The sequence below is a fragment of the Colletes gigas genome, unplaced genomic scaffold (assembly GCF_013123115.1).
Source record: "Colletes gigas isolate AHSC1104 unplaced genomic scaffold, ASM1312311v1 Colletes_gigas_Sc00051, whole genome shotgun sequence".
Taxonomy (NCBI): domain Eukaryota; kingdom Metazoa; phylum Arthropoda; class Insecta; order Hymenoptera; family Colletidae; genus Colletes; species Colletes gigas.
This window is the reverse complement of record NW_025106680.1, coordinates 705,262-723,079: the sequence shown is the minus strand read 5'-3', so window position 1 is coordinate 723,079 and position 17,818 is coordinate 705,262. Positions and strand designations below refer to the sequence as shown.

At 44.7% G+C, this 17,818-nt stretch overlaps 1 protein-coding gene across 1 annotated transcript; it reads left to right on the top strand.

The window, feature by feature from the left end:
- Nucleotides 1–2,553: 2,553 nt before the first annotated feature.
- LOC122403376 (mucin-5AC-like) lies at nt 2,554–15,973 on the top strand. The gene is made up of 9 exons (XM_043406869.1): nt 2,554–2,666; nt 5,336–5,403; nt 7,460–7,835; nt 8,805–8,985; nt 9,073–9,398; nt 10,271–10,586; nt 11,728–12,275; nt 12,745–13,408; nt 14,851–15,973. Exons 1-9 carry the CDS (start codon nt 2,644–2,646, stop codon nt 15,220–15,222), a joined length of 2,874 nt encoding a protein of 957 aa, XP_043262804.1. The 5' UTR covers nt 2,554–2,643; the 3' UTR covers nt 15,223–15,973.
- Nucleotides 15,974–17,818: the final 1,845 nt, after the last annotated feature.

The window sequence follows — 17,818 nt, the reverse complement described above, 5'->3', positions numbered from 1 at the left end:
TTTCAGTCCGACGTCTCCCGTTATCCTGTCGTTCGAACAGACGAAACGCGTGCCCACGTGAAGCTGTTTTCTAGATGCGTCACGCAGCATTCCTCGCGATGCGTTTTGCAACCGTTTTGCGTACGCGAAAAAAACTTAAACGCTATTGCGAAAAGATTCGATCGTCCCGCAGAGGTGGAGAAAAAGGCTCGAGCGAAACGTAATTTCGTTAAAACGACGGAGGCGTACGGTTCCGACCGGAGACACGGCGTTCCCGTTCGAGACGCGCCGTTGCGCAGCCGTAATTTTCTGACACACGGTGCACCTGTGTTCACGGGCGCGCACAGTCAATGGCCGGCCGTATTTAGCCTTCGATTCGCACGCAGAAGGTCCGTGGTGTAGCGGGTCGCGGGCAACGGATATAGTAGGCGCCAAGCTGAATGGTAATCGACTCAGGCTCTAATTCATCGTCCATATACGATCACGGTAATCGTAACAGAGGCGCGGACTTTACGACTCGAACGAGTCGGGACCGACGGGCGAACCCTAGCTGCTCGGGTTATGCCAACCGAGTCTTGCATTGTGCTATAATAACGCGCCAGAGAAGACATTGTTCTGTGTCGTTTCGCGTGCTTGGCTCGGCAAAGGGGCGCGCACGAGTGCTCTCCTTGTCGAGAGAAAGTCTCGTAGATACATATATACATCTGTGTAGGCTCTGTGGGTGTATCGATACGTACTGTGCGTCCGCGAGAAGTTGGCTACAGGGGACTCTTGCTTGCTCCGCCTACCCCCACTTAGAGTGGGGAACCAATCAGACCCGCATTCTTTCCGTCACTCAACTTCTCGTGGACGCACAGTGCTTATTCTACTCTAGAACCTTGAATGAAATGGATTTTTTTTTTTGGATATGTGATGATAGTAAGAAGACAATCAACTATGAAAAAGGGTAGAATCTAAACTTGTATCGCTAGAATGAAAGCTAACGACAGACTTTGTCCTTTGACGCCCGCGCGAAATGGTATGCCATGATCGTCAAAAGATTGCCGTTATAGTCTTCGAATATAGCAGTAATAGCGAACGAAAGGCTTGCTTCGCGGTCTGATCAAAATTTCACGTCACAGCGGTCTAGACTGAAGCGTCGCGAGTAACAAGGTTGCGTTCGTCTTCCTCCGCATACTAACGAACCACCGGCCAGCCCGACTCGATCGCTCGAGAATCTACGGTCTGTACCCACGGCGGGAACACCTGTCCCGATCCTCCCTGTCGAGACCTTTTCGGGTAAAATGGAAACAAAAGAAAAGAAGAAATTTGTGTCAATGCAAGCATTGGATATTCTTAACAGTCGGTCGCGGATTACCATGCCGCGGGCTGGCTTGGCCTGGCCTGGCCTGGCCTGGCCTGGTCCTAATGGATCGACATTCTTCTTGCGCAACGAGACGTAAAGACCTTTAACGCCGCAGCTACCTTCTGGTTCTCGACGCGGTGCTTCGGGGGCTGGATAGTTTATATGATTACGGAACTCGCGCTTTTACCAGGCCTTGACACCTACGATGCCGATCGGGACGCGTCGGTCGATCGTAGCTCGGAAACGATCGAAATTTCAAACGTGGTTGGACGTCGATGGCGGCAAAAAGAATCGTCTATTAACGGCGCCATGTGATTCACGCGGTTCGTGAAAGCGGTTGCGTCGAACGCGAAACGATTCGAAACCTTCTTGGAATTCCGGGGACGCGTAACGCGACGATCCTCGAGATCGGAGGAGAAGATGGGTCGGCGAAAGGGCAAGCGAGAAACGCGAATTGTAATCGAACGCGAAGCGGGAGGGATGGGTAGGGACGTTCCAAGATCAGGACACGGAAGAAGAAGAGGAATAAAAAGAAGAGGAGGGTAGGTGGATCCGATCGGTCTCGAAGCGTAGGAAGTTTCGCGTCGGAATGGACGTCGAACTAGGCGAGCTAGGAGTCAGCGCGATCGAGCGAGCGAGCAACCAACCAAACAGTTGGGATCTCTCGAGTCCCGACAACGCGCGTATATCGAGTCGAGTTCGACTACGTGGTGTCCAGTTTTCATGGGCTGGTGGGGTGTACTCCAGGTGGCCGTGGTGGGTGGCGTATAAGTAGAGGCCTGCATTCGCCGCCGTTCTCATACCCTCACCACGTCCTTCGACTACCTCTTACTTTTACTCCGCGCGCGGCTTTTTTCCGCTTCTTTTTCTCTCCTTTTTCCTCTCTGTTATCTCGGGTGCCGTTCGTTGCCGAGAACCGCGAGTCGCTGGATAGAGACGGAGGGAGAAAGAGAGCGTGGGCGTGAGCCAAACAGAGATTATCGTTCCCCGGGGGCAGAGGTACGCGAAAACTCGTCGAGGCGTATCCACGGTGTCAGAAAGCGGTCCTTCCCGCGGTCGGTTCGGCGCAGCTGGAAGACGAGCGTCGCCTCGAAGAGAGGGCAACGATGGTCGCGAGTGTCCGGTGACGATACGTGTCCTCGTTCGCAGTACCCTCGAGTTGTCGCGTCGCGCGAGCGATCGTATAACCGATCTATCTTACAACAGTGTACGCGTATTTCGCGTTTCGACCCGGTGCCAACGGAGGAGACGTCCGCCAACGCGTCCTCGACCAGGATAAATAGGAGGAAACCTCGAGGGAACCACCGAGAGCAGTCGACATGTGGCCGAAAACGGCGCTCCTGTGAGTAACGAGTACCCTAACGACCAGCACGATTTACAGAGATCCGTCTCGATAAGCCGAGAGCGGATTGTTTCGCGATACCGTTACAACGAGAGTCCAATTAAAAATTACTTCGCAACTCGTTTCGCTCCGGAGAACGATCAATGGCCCGAAGACGCGTTATCGCGCTCTCGTTTTCGTTTCGGACGAGTTTTCGCCGGTTAATGACGTCTCGGGGGAATGCTAATTAATGTACGAGTGCTGCTCTAAAAAAAAGAAAGGAAGAAAGACTGGAACGTTCGGTCGTAATTTTCCCTCCGAGCTTCTTTCGCCGTTTCCCGTAATCGCCCGAGACGTTGAACGAAACCGAGAGACTTGGCGAGACGGCCAAATCGACGTCGCGTGCGTCGACGCTCGTAAATATTAGCGACAATCGACGCGAAAGAAAGTGGCTTTCCTCTGTTCTCGAAGACGATCTCGGCGCTCGGATTCGAAAGGAATCTTTACACGATCCGGAATACTCGCTGAAAATCGGTTCGACCGTTATTAAATCGTAACCCGACCGTTCGCCGGCAGCCAACCTCGACTCTCTCCTGCGGTTTGATCGAGAAAACATCGTCGACGGATTCGTACCGGCAGAAAAAGACGCGCGAGTATCGAAGCTCCACGCTCGACTTTCGCGTTTTCGCGCGACCGTATCCAACTGCTTAAGTTAATACGAGACGCCGGTGCGCGTTTACAGAATCGTTCGCGCGACTACGCGTTAAATAGAAAGTCTCCTCGCGGTTGCATCTTCGATTATTTACGAAGCTGGTTAGCGCCGTTCGCGAAATTACGTTTCACAGTCGACGCGAGAAAATATTTGCGGATTTGCAACAGGCTTTCGCGGTAATGTTATGAGTTACGTAACGCGGAGTGTCTCGTGCCACTGGAGATACCCACGTAAATACGTACGTTGTATGCTTACGTAGATACGCTTGTAACCGAGCTCAGCTTTCTCCATATGGAATCGCGATGGATTCCTCCAGCTAGACACGCGTCTCGAATCCTACTTGCAAAAATCTCTATTAATCGATCGACACCCTCGAACCCCCGATTCCGGATGTAGAACGCGAGTTTCTCCCAAGTATCAGATTACGATTATCGCCGACAAATTACGACGAAACCAGATTCGCGGCTTTTCAGAAATTTCGAATCGAATAAATAACTTTTTATCCTAGCCGAATGCCGTCGGTGTCGAGCGTTCCTACGCTCAACGAACAGGATACGTGTGCATACGTATATCGTTCCTTTCGATCGAGTTCGTAAATGTCGCGACACAGCTCTACGAAGTCATCGACTACTTTCTAGCGAACGAGAGGAAAAGATCGCGTGTGTCTTTCGCGCCGTAAACCGTTCGACCTTCTTTGTTCCGTCGAAATCCAAAAAGTTGTAGTCGCGAAAAAAAGGGACGATTATGCGAGCGGACCGGATGTCCTTGATATTCTCCATAATTTTGCAAGTCGCTCTCCTTCGTCCGCAGAGGTAATCGATCGTAACCGATCGACCTTGCGGATGCACGCAACGAAATCGACAGGCCTGGCGTATCTTATCGCCAGGTTGCACTTTTACTTTTTTCGCTAACGCGGTGATTGTCTCTCGCAACTCCTCCCCCTTACTCTGTCTCCGGGAGATTTATGGATTTCCGGCCAACCTGATTTGCACGCTCTCGCGCCAACGTGCATGCTCCCGGCCACGTTCTACGCGCGTCGCGACGCACGAACGTAAGGTTGCCGCGTTTCGACGGGCTTTCGATTTTCTCCAAATTTCGGATCCGTTCGCGAACCTGGTCGTGCAACCTTGAGTCAAAGGAGGACGAGGTCGCGCTCGTATCCCCAGGCACGCTACTAGACGGCCTTCACTTTTTCTTTCGATTAAATTATTTGGTGGTCGCGAAACTCGATCTTCCTGCAAACGAGAACAAACTACGTCGCCGACGAACCACGCGTTTCCAAGTAGGAAATCCAATTCTAAATTCTGTTTCGCGAGCGTCCACCATTAGCGGCTTAGAGTCGAGCACCGATCGATGGAAACGATTTTCTCCATAAACGACCCAGATACCGATCGATTTACTCGTTGGTTACACTCGTTCTATCAATTTTCGTTGTCGTTCATCTATAGAGAATTATTTGATTGCTAATTCTCAACTGCCAAAACAAAAATGGTCAACTGTTTTTGCGATCTGTAAAGTACCAATCGGTTCAAACGATCGTTTATTTACAGTACTATGGAGAAAATTATTTGATCCCCAATGATAGCTTCGAACGCCAAGACGAAAATGGTCAACTGTTTTCGCGATCTATGAACGTACACGACAGAAATACGCATATACGTGTCAACGACGACGCTTTTTCAACATTGCCGTTCAACTTTAACGCCAACTTGTCGTGTATTAAAGATCGAATACCGGTCCAAAGAGAACAAGTCAAGTCGGCCGGTTGCAGCTTCCAGCTCAGCGAGCAGCCGCGAACTTTCACCGCGTCGAGCGTTGTCCTGCAGTTTGTACGCGTTTCGCGGTTTCATCTTGCTGCAATTGCATTTTACAGTCGGTCGATATCCTCCTGATCGGCGACGAACCGCGACTTGGCTGATCGAACACGTTCCATCCGCGATCAATCGTTTAATTTCGCTTTTCTTTTTCTCTGTTTAAGGATATGTTGCATCATCGCGTGCACGCTCGCGGACGATGCGCCTCGAAGCAAGGCCGTAACCGTCGAAGGTGCAGTGTCCTTTTTATTTATTTATTTATTTAACGAGATGTCCACTTTAGTCTGTACGATCGCTAAGATCTGACTTGTACGAGGGTGTTTCTTTGGTTTGTATCGTTAGGGTGTCTCAGAAAATACTGTTCATTTCAAAATGTTCATTTAGTAAATTATTATTCAAGTATGATAATCTATGGTTTTTAGTTGTTGTTCTGTTATTGTTACTTCGTCTATTGCTCAAAAAGTGCACCATTGCTCGTAAGAGGCGATGAAGCAACGTCTAGATTACACGCTGACTGAATTATAGTTTCGATTATGCAATTGCAAAAAATGTAAAGAAATGAATATTTTGATATTTTCCACTGATGCATTAAAATGCATTGTTTCGATAGACGGTTTGAAAGTAACAAGAAACACAGTAAAATTGTGCAATATTTTTTGAGACAGCCCAATATTATAAACTCGTGTAAATGCGTGTGAAGAAATTTTAGTTTCAATCTGTAAATACTATGCATAAAAGAGTGTGCGAGAAGAAATAAACACCGCTGTTGGGTTTGTTTACTGTGATAATTAACGTACGAAGTTGACGTAAATGTAGAAACGTTAAAGGAAATGCGAATTAGTATAAATAGACAGCCAGTTTTAGACTTTATAATTCTCATAGATACCGTTTGCAATTTCTCTGCGTTGTTTAAGAGTACACATGCAAATCGAGCGAGGGATTTGCGCATAATCATCGTTACATCTTGACATAATTAATACAACGCTGGGTGCGGCAAAATTTATGTTGAATTTCTTCCACTTGGGAATTACTAATGTCTTGTACATTAGTTTCTATGTACCCGGATCCTGAAGATGTTGAAAATATTGTTATTATTAACATCTAAAGTAACTTAAATACTTGTCGTAATAGTTGAACTTAACGTAGGAGTTTGTCATCCTACGCAAATAAATGATAAAAGTGATCCAGAAAGAATCCGCTATCGTAGGAAGTTGCAAATACATCGATACGATTAATTTGATCACGAAAGCCATAATGAGATAAAAGTTTAGTATTGTAATACTGGGACTCCTGAACGATCTAGGTAGAACGTAAAGTTTAATTGATTCTAAAAGAGGTGTGCTGTTGATCGAAGCGTTGATTACTAAGAAAGTAAGGTCAGCTATCAATCTACGTTCTTTGAGGGTTTTTCGATTAAATTGTATCAATATTGACACTACTATATCCAGAAATTTTCTCTCGCATTTTTCGATTTAATTTAATCCGTCAAATCGTTCTGCAATTTATTCACCATTCGTGTAACGTAAAATAATTTGTTAATCATAACCCGCGCAAACAGTATTGTTTTAATTAAAACGTCGCCAATTTTGCATTTTAGGTCATCATCGGTACAGTTTAAATTTGATAATCTACAAATGGAATTTGCCTCGTTTAACGCCAGTGTAGAGTAATTATAATGTATACATATATTGTACATATTTTAATTTCGATACTTTCATCTAATATTGCCAACGCCTCGTAAATATCACATGCATAATATTAATTTCGAAATTTGTACAAAGCATTATTTATTTTGTAGACTTAATTTTGGTGATTTTGATGACTTAAAATGGAAGGTCGAAAACTTCATAATTAAAAACGTAGTGTTGTAAATGTTTGTTACGATTATTACGATTTATGATTTACTTAATTTTAATAAAACAAGCTAATTGTAGGAATTTTCATTCTTGTAGTGGGTTGCCATGATGATTCAAGTATCTGAACTACAGTAAAGTTTTTTTTAAAGAATTTATATATATTAATAACGATTTTCTTCGCGTTGTACCAAATCTCTAAATTGTTTGAATACTACTGTAACGATTGAACGTCGAGTTTGAAATCGTCGACGTACACATATAACGAATAGTTACAATTATTAAGAATTTTGACGTCAATGATTGCTGAAAATGCAACAGTATTTTCAGACGGATGGCATTTATCTTGTCCTTTAACGTTTCTACGATCGTCAACTCTCTCCTTCAACCCCATCCCGGAAGAATACGCTTAATAACAATGAATGTTGTTCGTAGAATTCGTAACGTCACACAAATTGCCGGAGAGTATCGCGAGACCGTCGGAGTACGACGACAACGACGAGGACGAGGACGACGACGTTGTCGACGTGGAGAGGAAAGCGTTCACGAAGGACGGAAAGCACACGAAGAAAGTTATTCAACGGCTCGAAAGTTTCGATAAGAAGTCGGCCAATCTCGACCCCGTGAGACGTTTCGATTCCGGCGACGATGACAAAACGGACGGTAACCCCGCGAAGCGACAAGTTCGCGTCGAGCTCGAAAACTTTAGCGACACCGGCGTCCTCCAGGAGGCGGGAGTTCGAAGATCGGATTCGTACAGATCGCGGACGGAAAATCAGAGGGACTCCGTGATTCCTGGAGTCCACGTCAGGTAATAAACAATTGAAAGAGAAAAATCAATGATATCGAGTGCAATCGTAAAGCAAACTATTGTTGACAAGGGACGAATTACCCGACTCGAAGTTGCAGATCTTAGTACCTGAAAAGGTTAAAAAACAATAGACGGAACGTAGTATGTTTATTTTAAAAAGTAATTAGTCTCTCACTGATCGAACGTAAAAAATAGAAAATTTGTTACGACGAATATTGTAAACTCCGCTTAATTGTTACCAAACGGGTCCACTTGTTTACATTTATTCGGGGAACGTCCAACGAATAGAGATACATCGAGAATAAGCGAGATATAACAATAATCAACGATTGATCTGTAACTTCAAAGCGACGCTGCTGGTACATCGAGTATATCCATTACTAATTAGTAATTTAAAGCACGAGAACTGAAATTTTTATACTTATCACTATCGTCGTGAGAGTACAATAAATTGGCAAGGATTTCCCAATAAAAATGAATAGTACCTCGTTTAGGCTAATTTTCGTCGCAAAAACCTCGCCGATTCGTTTAGGATACTCTCTTAATCTCGCATAGTGACGAATCTGAGAATTTCAATTCGTATTAATCGATAAAATTCTATCCCAGGTGCGAGTGGACAGGTCGCACACACCAAGGAAACATAAACAGTGGTAGAGATGATTTCGTTACGTTTAAGCGGGTGACAATTAAGCGGGTGTTGATATACCGTTCGCAGAACGCGATGTTTCGGTTCTCGGAGGCAATGTTATCTCTAAAATGAACATTGAGGGATTGCGTTGCTCGAGTCTCGACTCCAACGGGGATCTAAGATCCCAACGTTTGAGGATTAGACCGCGGACAAATACGACTCAACATGCGATCCAACAGCTAAGTCGAGTGAACGATTTAGCCACTCGTGTTGCATGTTGCGTTTACCTTTGAACGCGGTCTTGAAAAACGGGAATAAATTTGCAATGTCTCGCTCCTCAGCGACGAATATCCAACTACCATGATCCCGGTGTTGACGACACCGCGCGAAGCTCGTGGCTTCGACTTCGTCCCCGTCAACATCATTCGCGACGATGGCAAGGAGACGTCGTTCCGCGATCGAAACTTCGGCGATTTCAGCGACGTCAGTTTAGTGCCAGCGGGCACGAACTCGCGAATCCAGGTGAGCAAACCTTAATTAAACGCGAGAACCTACGAGAAGGGTTAATCGGCATTTTAACGTTGAGATGTTTCGCTGCTGTTGCGACAGGTAAAGAAAGGGCCGAACGGGAAGGACTACGAATACGAGTACGTATATTATTACTATGACGAGGAGGATGAGAATAAGGCGGGTTCAACGGACTCGGCCGTCACCAATTCTTACGACGTTCCTTCTAGAACGACGTCCGCGCCTAGGCGCGGCGGATCGTCCAGCAACAACAAAAACAAGTACAGTAGCGCGGAAAGGTCGAGTACCGTGGAGCCTGCTAGCAACGAAGTAATACCGAATAGAAACGGGAACAGAGGCAGGCAATTGGTCGACGCCGAGGACGTCTCTGAGGAGAGACTCCCGACGAATACCAGATTTCCACCGAGGTGAGTGTCCTGGCCGCGTCCGTGACTCGTTTTCCTTCGCTTTTAACAGTAAACGGCGGCCATTACGGGTCGTTCGCGAGATTTTAGAGAGAAGAGATCGTCGATGGCTCGCAACCTTAACGCCTCTTACCGTCGAATCGAACACACTCTGGATAACTAAAACGAAATCATCCCCACCACTGTTTATATTTAGTCAAACCGAGGCGAGAGATGAGACACCCACATGCGAATTTTTTATATTCATCATTGTATTTTCGTCAGATTCAGATCGTATCCAGGTCCAGGTCCTTTTAGCTCTTAACACGTTTTTGGAGACGCAATTGAAAGATTAATTTTTCATCATTGAACCGAATAACATTTGCTCGAACCATTTTTCCCCATCGTACACAATACTGCACACTACCTTTGTCGCTTCTATGGAAATATGGTTAGACCTGGTACTGGTTAGACCAATCTTGGAATATGATTCTTACTACAATTCCTACATTCACTTGGCTGCTTCTTATAGTGTTGATCTTATGCCTATTCTCGTAATTACGATTACGTTCTAACCAAATTAAATTTGACCACGCTTGAACACCTCAGAAAAGTAACTGACTTACTCTTTGTTAACAGGGTAATGGTCTGATCTCGCGTTCGAATATCATTGAAATGTTTAGATTTAATGTTCCTTCCGGAATACTACATCGTTCTGAATTATTTCACATAGACCGCCATCGAACACTTTATGGCTTCTACAATCCTTATAATCATTTGTTCATTCACGCGAATACTGCACATGGTTTGATCGATGCTTTTAACCATTCAATTCTGTTCACAGTCAGTCTCCCCGTGAATAAATAAATAAATATGAAAAAACTTTACATCGACAGATCGCGATCGAACCACAACACGGGAACTACAGAACCGTCTCGAACGCGTGGAAATCGTCCCAGACCGAGTTTGGACCTCGTCGACTCCAGCAGTTTCCGTACGCACCAAGAGGGCCCGGAATTCCCTCAGGTTTTACCGAAGGGACCATTGAGATTTCTAGGAGTCACTCCGAACGAGGACACCGACGATAAAGCAACGACCAGAGGGCGCGGTAGGCCCCAGAGAGTTCAGGAACCAGCTCCCGTCGAAGAGGAAGTCGAGGACGCGCCAGCTCCCACGACCAGAAGGAGGCCACTGAGCACCCCCCCGCCTGAAGTAATCGATCCATCTTATCACGAAATACGGTATTCCCCGAATGGAAGAAACGATTTAACTCCGGTTCGATGAAACAAATTCATCCTTATTTCTTTACTCGGCGTAAGGGACCCGTGAACTCGTGCAAACAACAGCACACGAGATTTAATTCCATCCATTAATTAAATTTACCATTTTTATTATCGGTAATTGTATCTTTGCGAGAGCATTATCAACGGTTTGGCGATAATGAACCCAAACTCGTCCACGTTTAATGTATTTGTAATTACACGTTGTTCGAATTGTTTTGGCAAACTTTCAATCACGTGTAATTAATTACAGTCGGAACGAGGTCATGTTTGGCTTCGTTTTCATCGGGGAAACATGATCAAATTAAACCATGCGACTTTTATATACAAAATTTTTTCGTGCATCGAATATTTTGGAAGTTATCGAGCTGCACAAGTTACGTAGACCACCCTGTATATAGCAAAAACCATGAAAATATTAAATTTTCAGTAGCTGTTGTTCTATTTCGTTTACTCTTGATGCGTTCGGGCTATTGATTTAGTCAGCCTGTACAAACAGGGAGAAGATCGATTCTGAACAAAATTGTGTGTTATATGATGTTAGGTATGTTGATCAACGTATGGTCCCCGCGACTCGGCAAAATTTACTCGACATCGTCCGCATTCCTTTTACTGGTGGTACCACATTCCACTCATTCTGCAACCGATGTTTCTTTCTGTTTACAATACGTCTCAGTCTTGGTTTCCATCGATAAGCGAAAAAGGTCGAGTATTGGAATAAGAACACTGCCTCGAGTGGACCCAATCAGATTCGCCATACGTAAATTAAAGATATCAAATTTAAAATTAAAATTCAACACGTTTCGACTCAAGTTCGAGTCATTTTCAACCTAACGAAATAAAAATAGATACTGGGTGTTATCTCTAACGCGACGTACGATTTTTCAACCCCTTACAGCCATATGAACACTAAAAATGTCACTAAAAAAACTTCTTGTTAGCAACGTCCTATCGCAAGCTTTCCATATAGAATTCCAATTAGATTTTTTTCATTCGTGGACTACTTATGGTGCACAGAATAATATTTGCGAGCCTTTCTACGAGCGATACAATCACACACGCGTGTCTTTCAGGTTGAATCCGACTCGTCTAGCAGCGAATCTTCCGGAGAGAGCGACAAGGAAGACTCGTCTCCTCTGTCCCTAGATAAAGTCAAAGACAAATCGTCTTCTGAGTCGAAGCAAGACTCCGAGGAATTGGATTCCTCTTCGATTTCCGCGAGCACCGCCTCGTCTATTACCGACAATCCCACCACCGAATATCCGTCGTCGATGGACAAGGTCGCTCTAGATCTATACGCTTTCGTGCAGCAAGGTCAAAATAACCTGGTGGACGCGTCCAGCAGCGAATCGACCTTATCCTCGGACGGAACCACCCCCACGGACGACGAAACAACTACCGATCTCGCAAACTCGACGGAATTGTCAGCCACCACGGTGACCCTCGAACCCACTACCACGACCACTACCACGGAGCCGACGACCACCACAACTACGACCACCACTACGACCACCACCACGACCACAACCACGGAACCACCCACGACAACGACCCAGGCACCCGCTGGAAGAGGAAAGTTCCGAAGGCCAGGCATCGGAGGAACTTCGGGTACTCGAAATAGGCAAGTACCAAACGAACGTTAACGAATTTTACATATTCATGAATTACTCAAAAGTCGAACAAAAACATTTGTATTTCGGTGCGTAATACGTAACCAACGCATAGAAATATTCAACGTTTTCGGTAAAATTTAATAACGTTTTCCGCGAGCCAAATTTCGGACAACCTTTCAGCCCATAAGTTGCGTTTCCGTGACAGTAATAGTATTTGTTATTAGCTTTTACGATACAAAATTCACATCGTTGGTAACGTTTCTGAAACATTCTGATCACTAACTGCAACAGAGACTTTTCTGTATAGTTGGTACACACGTACTTTTTTTATGTATACATGTTTCACTTGCAGAACTTTTATAAAAACTTTTGACTGGTAACAGTCGAATTTAAAATATAATAACGGTTTATACTCTGTTTTGAAGCATACGAGATGGTTCCTCCATTGAATTTCACGTTCATAATCGTCTGGTTTAGATTCAAATCAAACGGAGGTGGTAGCACAACGACTACCGAGGCTTCCGCGGAACCGACGCAACGCACCCGAGGACGTTTCGGCGGGAACGGGTCGAACGGCGGTGGTTTCAAGAGACCTCGACCTGGCCACAAGCAACCCGTCGAAGAGGACGCGGTGCAGAAGGAGAGTTCGAGTTCCGTTCACGCGGAACGACCGTCCAGCACCACCCGCGGCAGGTTCCGAGGCACCGGTTCAACGAGATCGGCCGTCTCCACGACGCCGTCTTCCGTGTCCAACGGTGGCTCGACCGCCTCGTCCAACGGATTGTCCGGTATATCGAGGCCGTCGTTCAACAAACTGAACGGCAATCGGCGTCGCGTCAGACCCACCACCGCGACGCCGAACGCCAGCGAGGAGAGCCAAGAATCCACGCGTTCGGAAACGGCGAAGGAAACCTCGCAGGAACCGGTTACAGCTGCACCGAAATCGAACGTTCGTTCGAGGCTTCCTTCGCCCGGAGCGAGACCCGTCATTAAACCGGGTGGCGTTCGAGTGAATCTCAGACCGAAACCAGGTCAATCGACGACCACCACGACCACGACGATCCCGCTTCCGGCGGATGCCTCGGACGAGGCGTCTATCGATGAGCCAGCCGGAGAAGGAACGGAGGAGGAGACTCACGAGGTGAGGATTCCGCTTTAAACTAGCGATGGAACCGTTGTTTAACTCTTAAACCGTTTGTTGATCAACGATATAATGTATTTAACACTTTGAAATGAACTTGACTCGAGTTGAGATGCCGAGGGAAGTAAATTTTTGGTTATTTAGTTTACAATGGTCTGAAATTAAAATTTTGGTCTTGCTGAATATTGTACGGTTTTGATCTGGCAGTGAATGTGTTAAACGGTGATTTCTAAATATCACACGGTTTGCCACGAAACTTGTAAAGCTAATCGATCAAATTGCAGACTGACTATTCGTTAAGTTTTTGGAGTATATTTAATATTTGACGGTTTGGAGGAGAGAGGATGATTCTTGGACACTTGGTTCTCTAAAAAAATGACCTTAAAATTGCATCGAATACGCGTGTACTCGATTAAAGTTTGACGTAACGAATTTCGCTGTTGTGTGTTCTATACATGGTACACCGCAACAGCTTGTTCGTTATCAGGAAACGATCAATTGACTCGCGTACAAAAGAAACCGTACGAGTAGCCTGTAGCGGAATCCGTTACGCCATGTTTCAGTCATGTGCACGCGTACTCAATCAACGTTCGAAGTTATTCTTTTTTTCGGAAAACGAAACCTCGTATAAAAGGAATTTGACCCATCAGCCGGAGACTGATTTTACATCTAACCACACAGGCACTTGGACAATTAAACGCGAAGCAAAACGAATCGATGGATATTGATGTATGTGAAAACAGTTATATGAAATATTGTCTCGTGAAAAATTTAACGTTTAATGGACTTTCCTAGAAAATATTGCTTGGTTTTACATACCACATTACCTACTACAATTTTTAACCCTTCAGTGAATTATTGGGGGCCGCTACATTATTATTTAATATATGTCAATGTAATTATTTGAAAATTTATGTAATCCTCCATTAGTTCATTATTTTTTGAATGCTTCAAAGGAAAGTTGATTTCCATTTATCAATTTGGTGAAAATCAACATTAAGTAAAATAATTCAGTTGAGATTGTGAGTCCACTTAAGGGTTAAACTATCTACCAAAACAAAGTATAATATATATATTTTATTATAAAATGTTTTGGACTCTGTTGTTCGAGTCATTAAATATTTTCACAAGCTTCCCAGAGCAATATACACCGATTCAGAAAGTAAAGTGCGACACAGCCCGTGCAACGACGTCATAATAATCGAATATTCGATGCAGCGGTAAAGGAAATTCCTCGGTTCAATTATCTCGGTAGACGAGTCTCACAATTAGAGGCGGCAGATCGTTCGTCAAAGTTCCCTCCTCGCTTTCACCGAATGGCCTTTCGCGAAATGTCACGGGGCCCGGCATACTCTGGCTCGCGACCACTTTTCGTGTTTCGAGTCACGGAACGCGACGAGCCAATCCCCGCTTACGCGATAAACCGTAATTTTTCTGTCCAGGCCCCCGCTGAAACCAGCCCGCCGCCGACGCGTTCGACCACGGTGAACCCTCTGAACAAATTACGCAACAGAAACAGACTGCAGGTCCATCCGAAAACGACCACCAGGTCGCCGGTGCCTTTGGCGTCCAGAAGGTCGCCGTTGCTGCCGCGTCGCAAAGTGACCGAGTCGCCGGTTCAACAGACCAGCCAGGAGGAGGGGTCGGAGGAACCGGAAACCTCCGGCGAGACGGAAACCACCGAGGCGACATCCGCGGAGACCAGCACGGCCGCGAGCACGCGACACGAGGAGACCAGAGGGCTCGGGGGACTTTTGGCGCCCAGGCGCAGGATAGCGCCGCGACGCCCCGGGCAGATCGTGCCCCGTGAATAAACCTGAGACCTGCGCTTCCCGCGAACGAGGACTCGGTGCACGAGGATGAACAAAAAACAAAAACTTCCATCCATCGAGACACTTGGCGAGAATCCTCATCGCGACGAGATCCAAGACGACTCGGGTGACTCAGAACACGGCTTGACGAGTCGATGATGGCGTTATAGAAATCATAGATACGAGAGAGTCTCGTCGGAGATGGAAACGTAACGGCCGATCGACGGGAGCGTGATAGATAAAAAGAAAACTCGGTGGAATTGAGTTTCGCGACAGATATATGTACGTTTCAGGGCGGCTGATCCTCAAATAATTGACGAACCTTGTTAAATTACGCTCCAAAGTACCGTTGCAAGTCCATCGAGAACGAACGATCGTAACGTTGAATGACGGAGGGAGGGGGGAGGTCGGAACGTGCTATTATTATTATGTTTTCCGAATTCAGGCACGAGATAACGCGTATGTACACATTTCCTATTATGCGAACGCAAACTAAAAAGTCGATGTACATAGTAAATTTCTTTGCAACGATCCACGGATATTATCGCGATGGTCGAAATCGTAACCGTCGGCGCGCACCCAACGATTTCGTTTTCGAATTTTCAAGACAACGTGCGCGAGAACCGCAATTGGAAACGACAATACGATTCGTCATCTTTATTTAATAGCTAAGCGACGACGACCACGGAAAGTCACAGCACTATGCCATTGCTGAAGCGATCGACGATACGTATCCCCTCGAGTTGCGTACTTATACAGCCAAGTACGACATGTGTCGTATCGTAATAATAATTTTGTAATTACAATGTTCCACGATACACTGTAAATAAGATATTGCAATTAAACGTATGTAAAATTAACAGCAGCGTCCATTTATTCGTCCAACGTGGCTAAAACCTACAGTTTAAAATTTCCTAGTGCATCCCTTCCTACATTAAATTTTCATGAAGAGCGCGCATAAAATATTATACGAGCCAGCTTGCAGCCAGTTTGCTCATATTATTTACCATATAATTATTAATTATTATACTATGATGTTGCCTGCGATATAATTACTAATTACGTAGTAAATAATATCGATTATTCAGGTCTCTTTACGTGGAAATTATTGTCTATAGAGATCCACAAAATCATATATCTTTTGTCCATATTCTTTAAACGTATGTTTACAAAATGCTCATCGTTATTCAAAGATCCATCACTGGAAAGACTTCGTAGAAATACCAACTCAATATTAATTATTCCTACTTAATTGAGCGGACGTATTTGAATATAAATAACATTTTTAACGTAATGGCTAATGCGCATAATTCAACACTGTATCGTTTTCTCTTCGTGTAAGCTCCCTGGGTGGTGAGTCATTATTCACAACATTAATTGATAAAATATGACACGAGGAAGCTCTCGAGTACAGCCATGCAGAGCGCTTCATTATTCACAAAATTAATAAAATAACGCGCACTTATGTTAAATAATGCGCGACGCTAACTCTAATAACTCAATGTAACTACATCGAGCTGGCGGAAATCACAGTTTGTAACTGTTATTTTGGACCAAGAATCAAATTTTTAATGTTTCATATGTTGGAACACTGAATGAAAATAGATATAATATCGCAACATTAATTCAAGCCAACGCGATAAATATTCATTGTATGCAACAATAAAGGCAATTGCTATTAGTGGTCATTTGCCACACTAACCTCCGAGTAAATACGAATAATATTCATAATTGGCGAATTTTAAAACCAATCACGATCAATGCTTATTATTCTCAACGCTATTCTCGGACAGCGAACGCGAGTAGTACTTACATTTCATCACGCTAAATGTAATCGCGATCATACTATTTACAACGCTGTCTTGGAAGCAAACGCGATTAGCATTCATATTTTACGACGGTAATACAAACCGCGATATGTCCAATAAAGCTGAATAAGGGGCCAATATGTTGTGGTACGTGTAATGGATAAGAGGCTAACATATTGTAGGTGCATAACATCAACCGAGGAACGAACAAAGTACTTCTACTACAGGCGAGTACAGTGATAAAGTAGTAACAGGAATGACTCCCCATCCGAAGACGGAGAGCCATTTGTTGCAACCCTCTCTCGAGACTATTTGTCCAGGCCTTTTCGGCATGTGACACCCTCTTTTTTTTAGGAGACTCCTTCCAAAATAAAACTTAAGCATAAACTCGGGATTCCAGTGCATTACGCGAACGATCAACGATTTTAGCTTACGATTTTATTTACGAATGATTTATTATCTTCACACATCTTGAGAATTCGGGGGTATGTGTATTCACCAAAAATTATTGTAATTGATCCCTGTAACCAAAAATAATTTCAAATCGTTTTAAAAAAATTATTTTTGATTGCGGAGATCAATTACAGTAATTTTTGGTTAATACACATACTCCCGATATTCTACGCACTTTTGAAAAAAAAATTCTTTACCGAAAATATAATACGTGGCCAGGAATGTTTCTCTAATTTCATTTTCTGTCTCATTTCCTCTTGTGTTCATTTGTGTAACCTGTTGGTAATGTTGCGAGTGGCACGAAAATGGTAATGTGGTTCCAGAGCCCCAGAAAAATG

Bases quoted from the DNA above. Each gene is read 5' to 3' on its own strand.
- LOC122403376 (XM_043406869.1), top strand. From the start codon at position 2,644: ATGTGGCCGAAAACGGCGCTCCT. The intron at 2,667-5,335 runs GTGAGTAACGAG...TCTCTGTTTAAG, and splicing joins TGGCCGAAAACGGCGCTCCT to GATATGTTGCATCATCGCGT. The intron at 10,587-11,727 runs GTAATCGATCCA...CGTGTCTTTCAG, and splicing joins TGAGCACCCCCCCGCCTGAA to GTTGAATCCGACTCGTCTAG.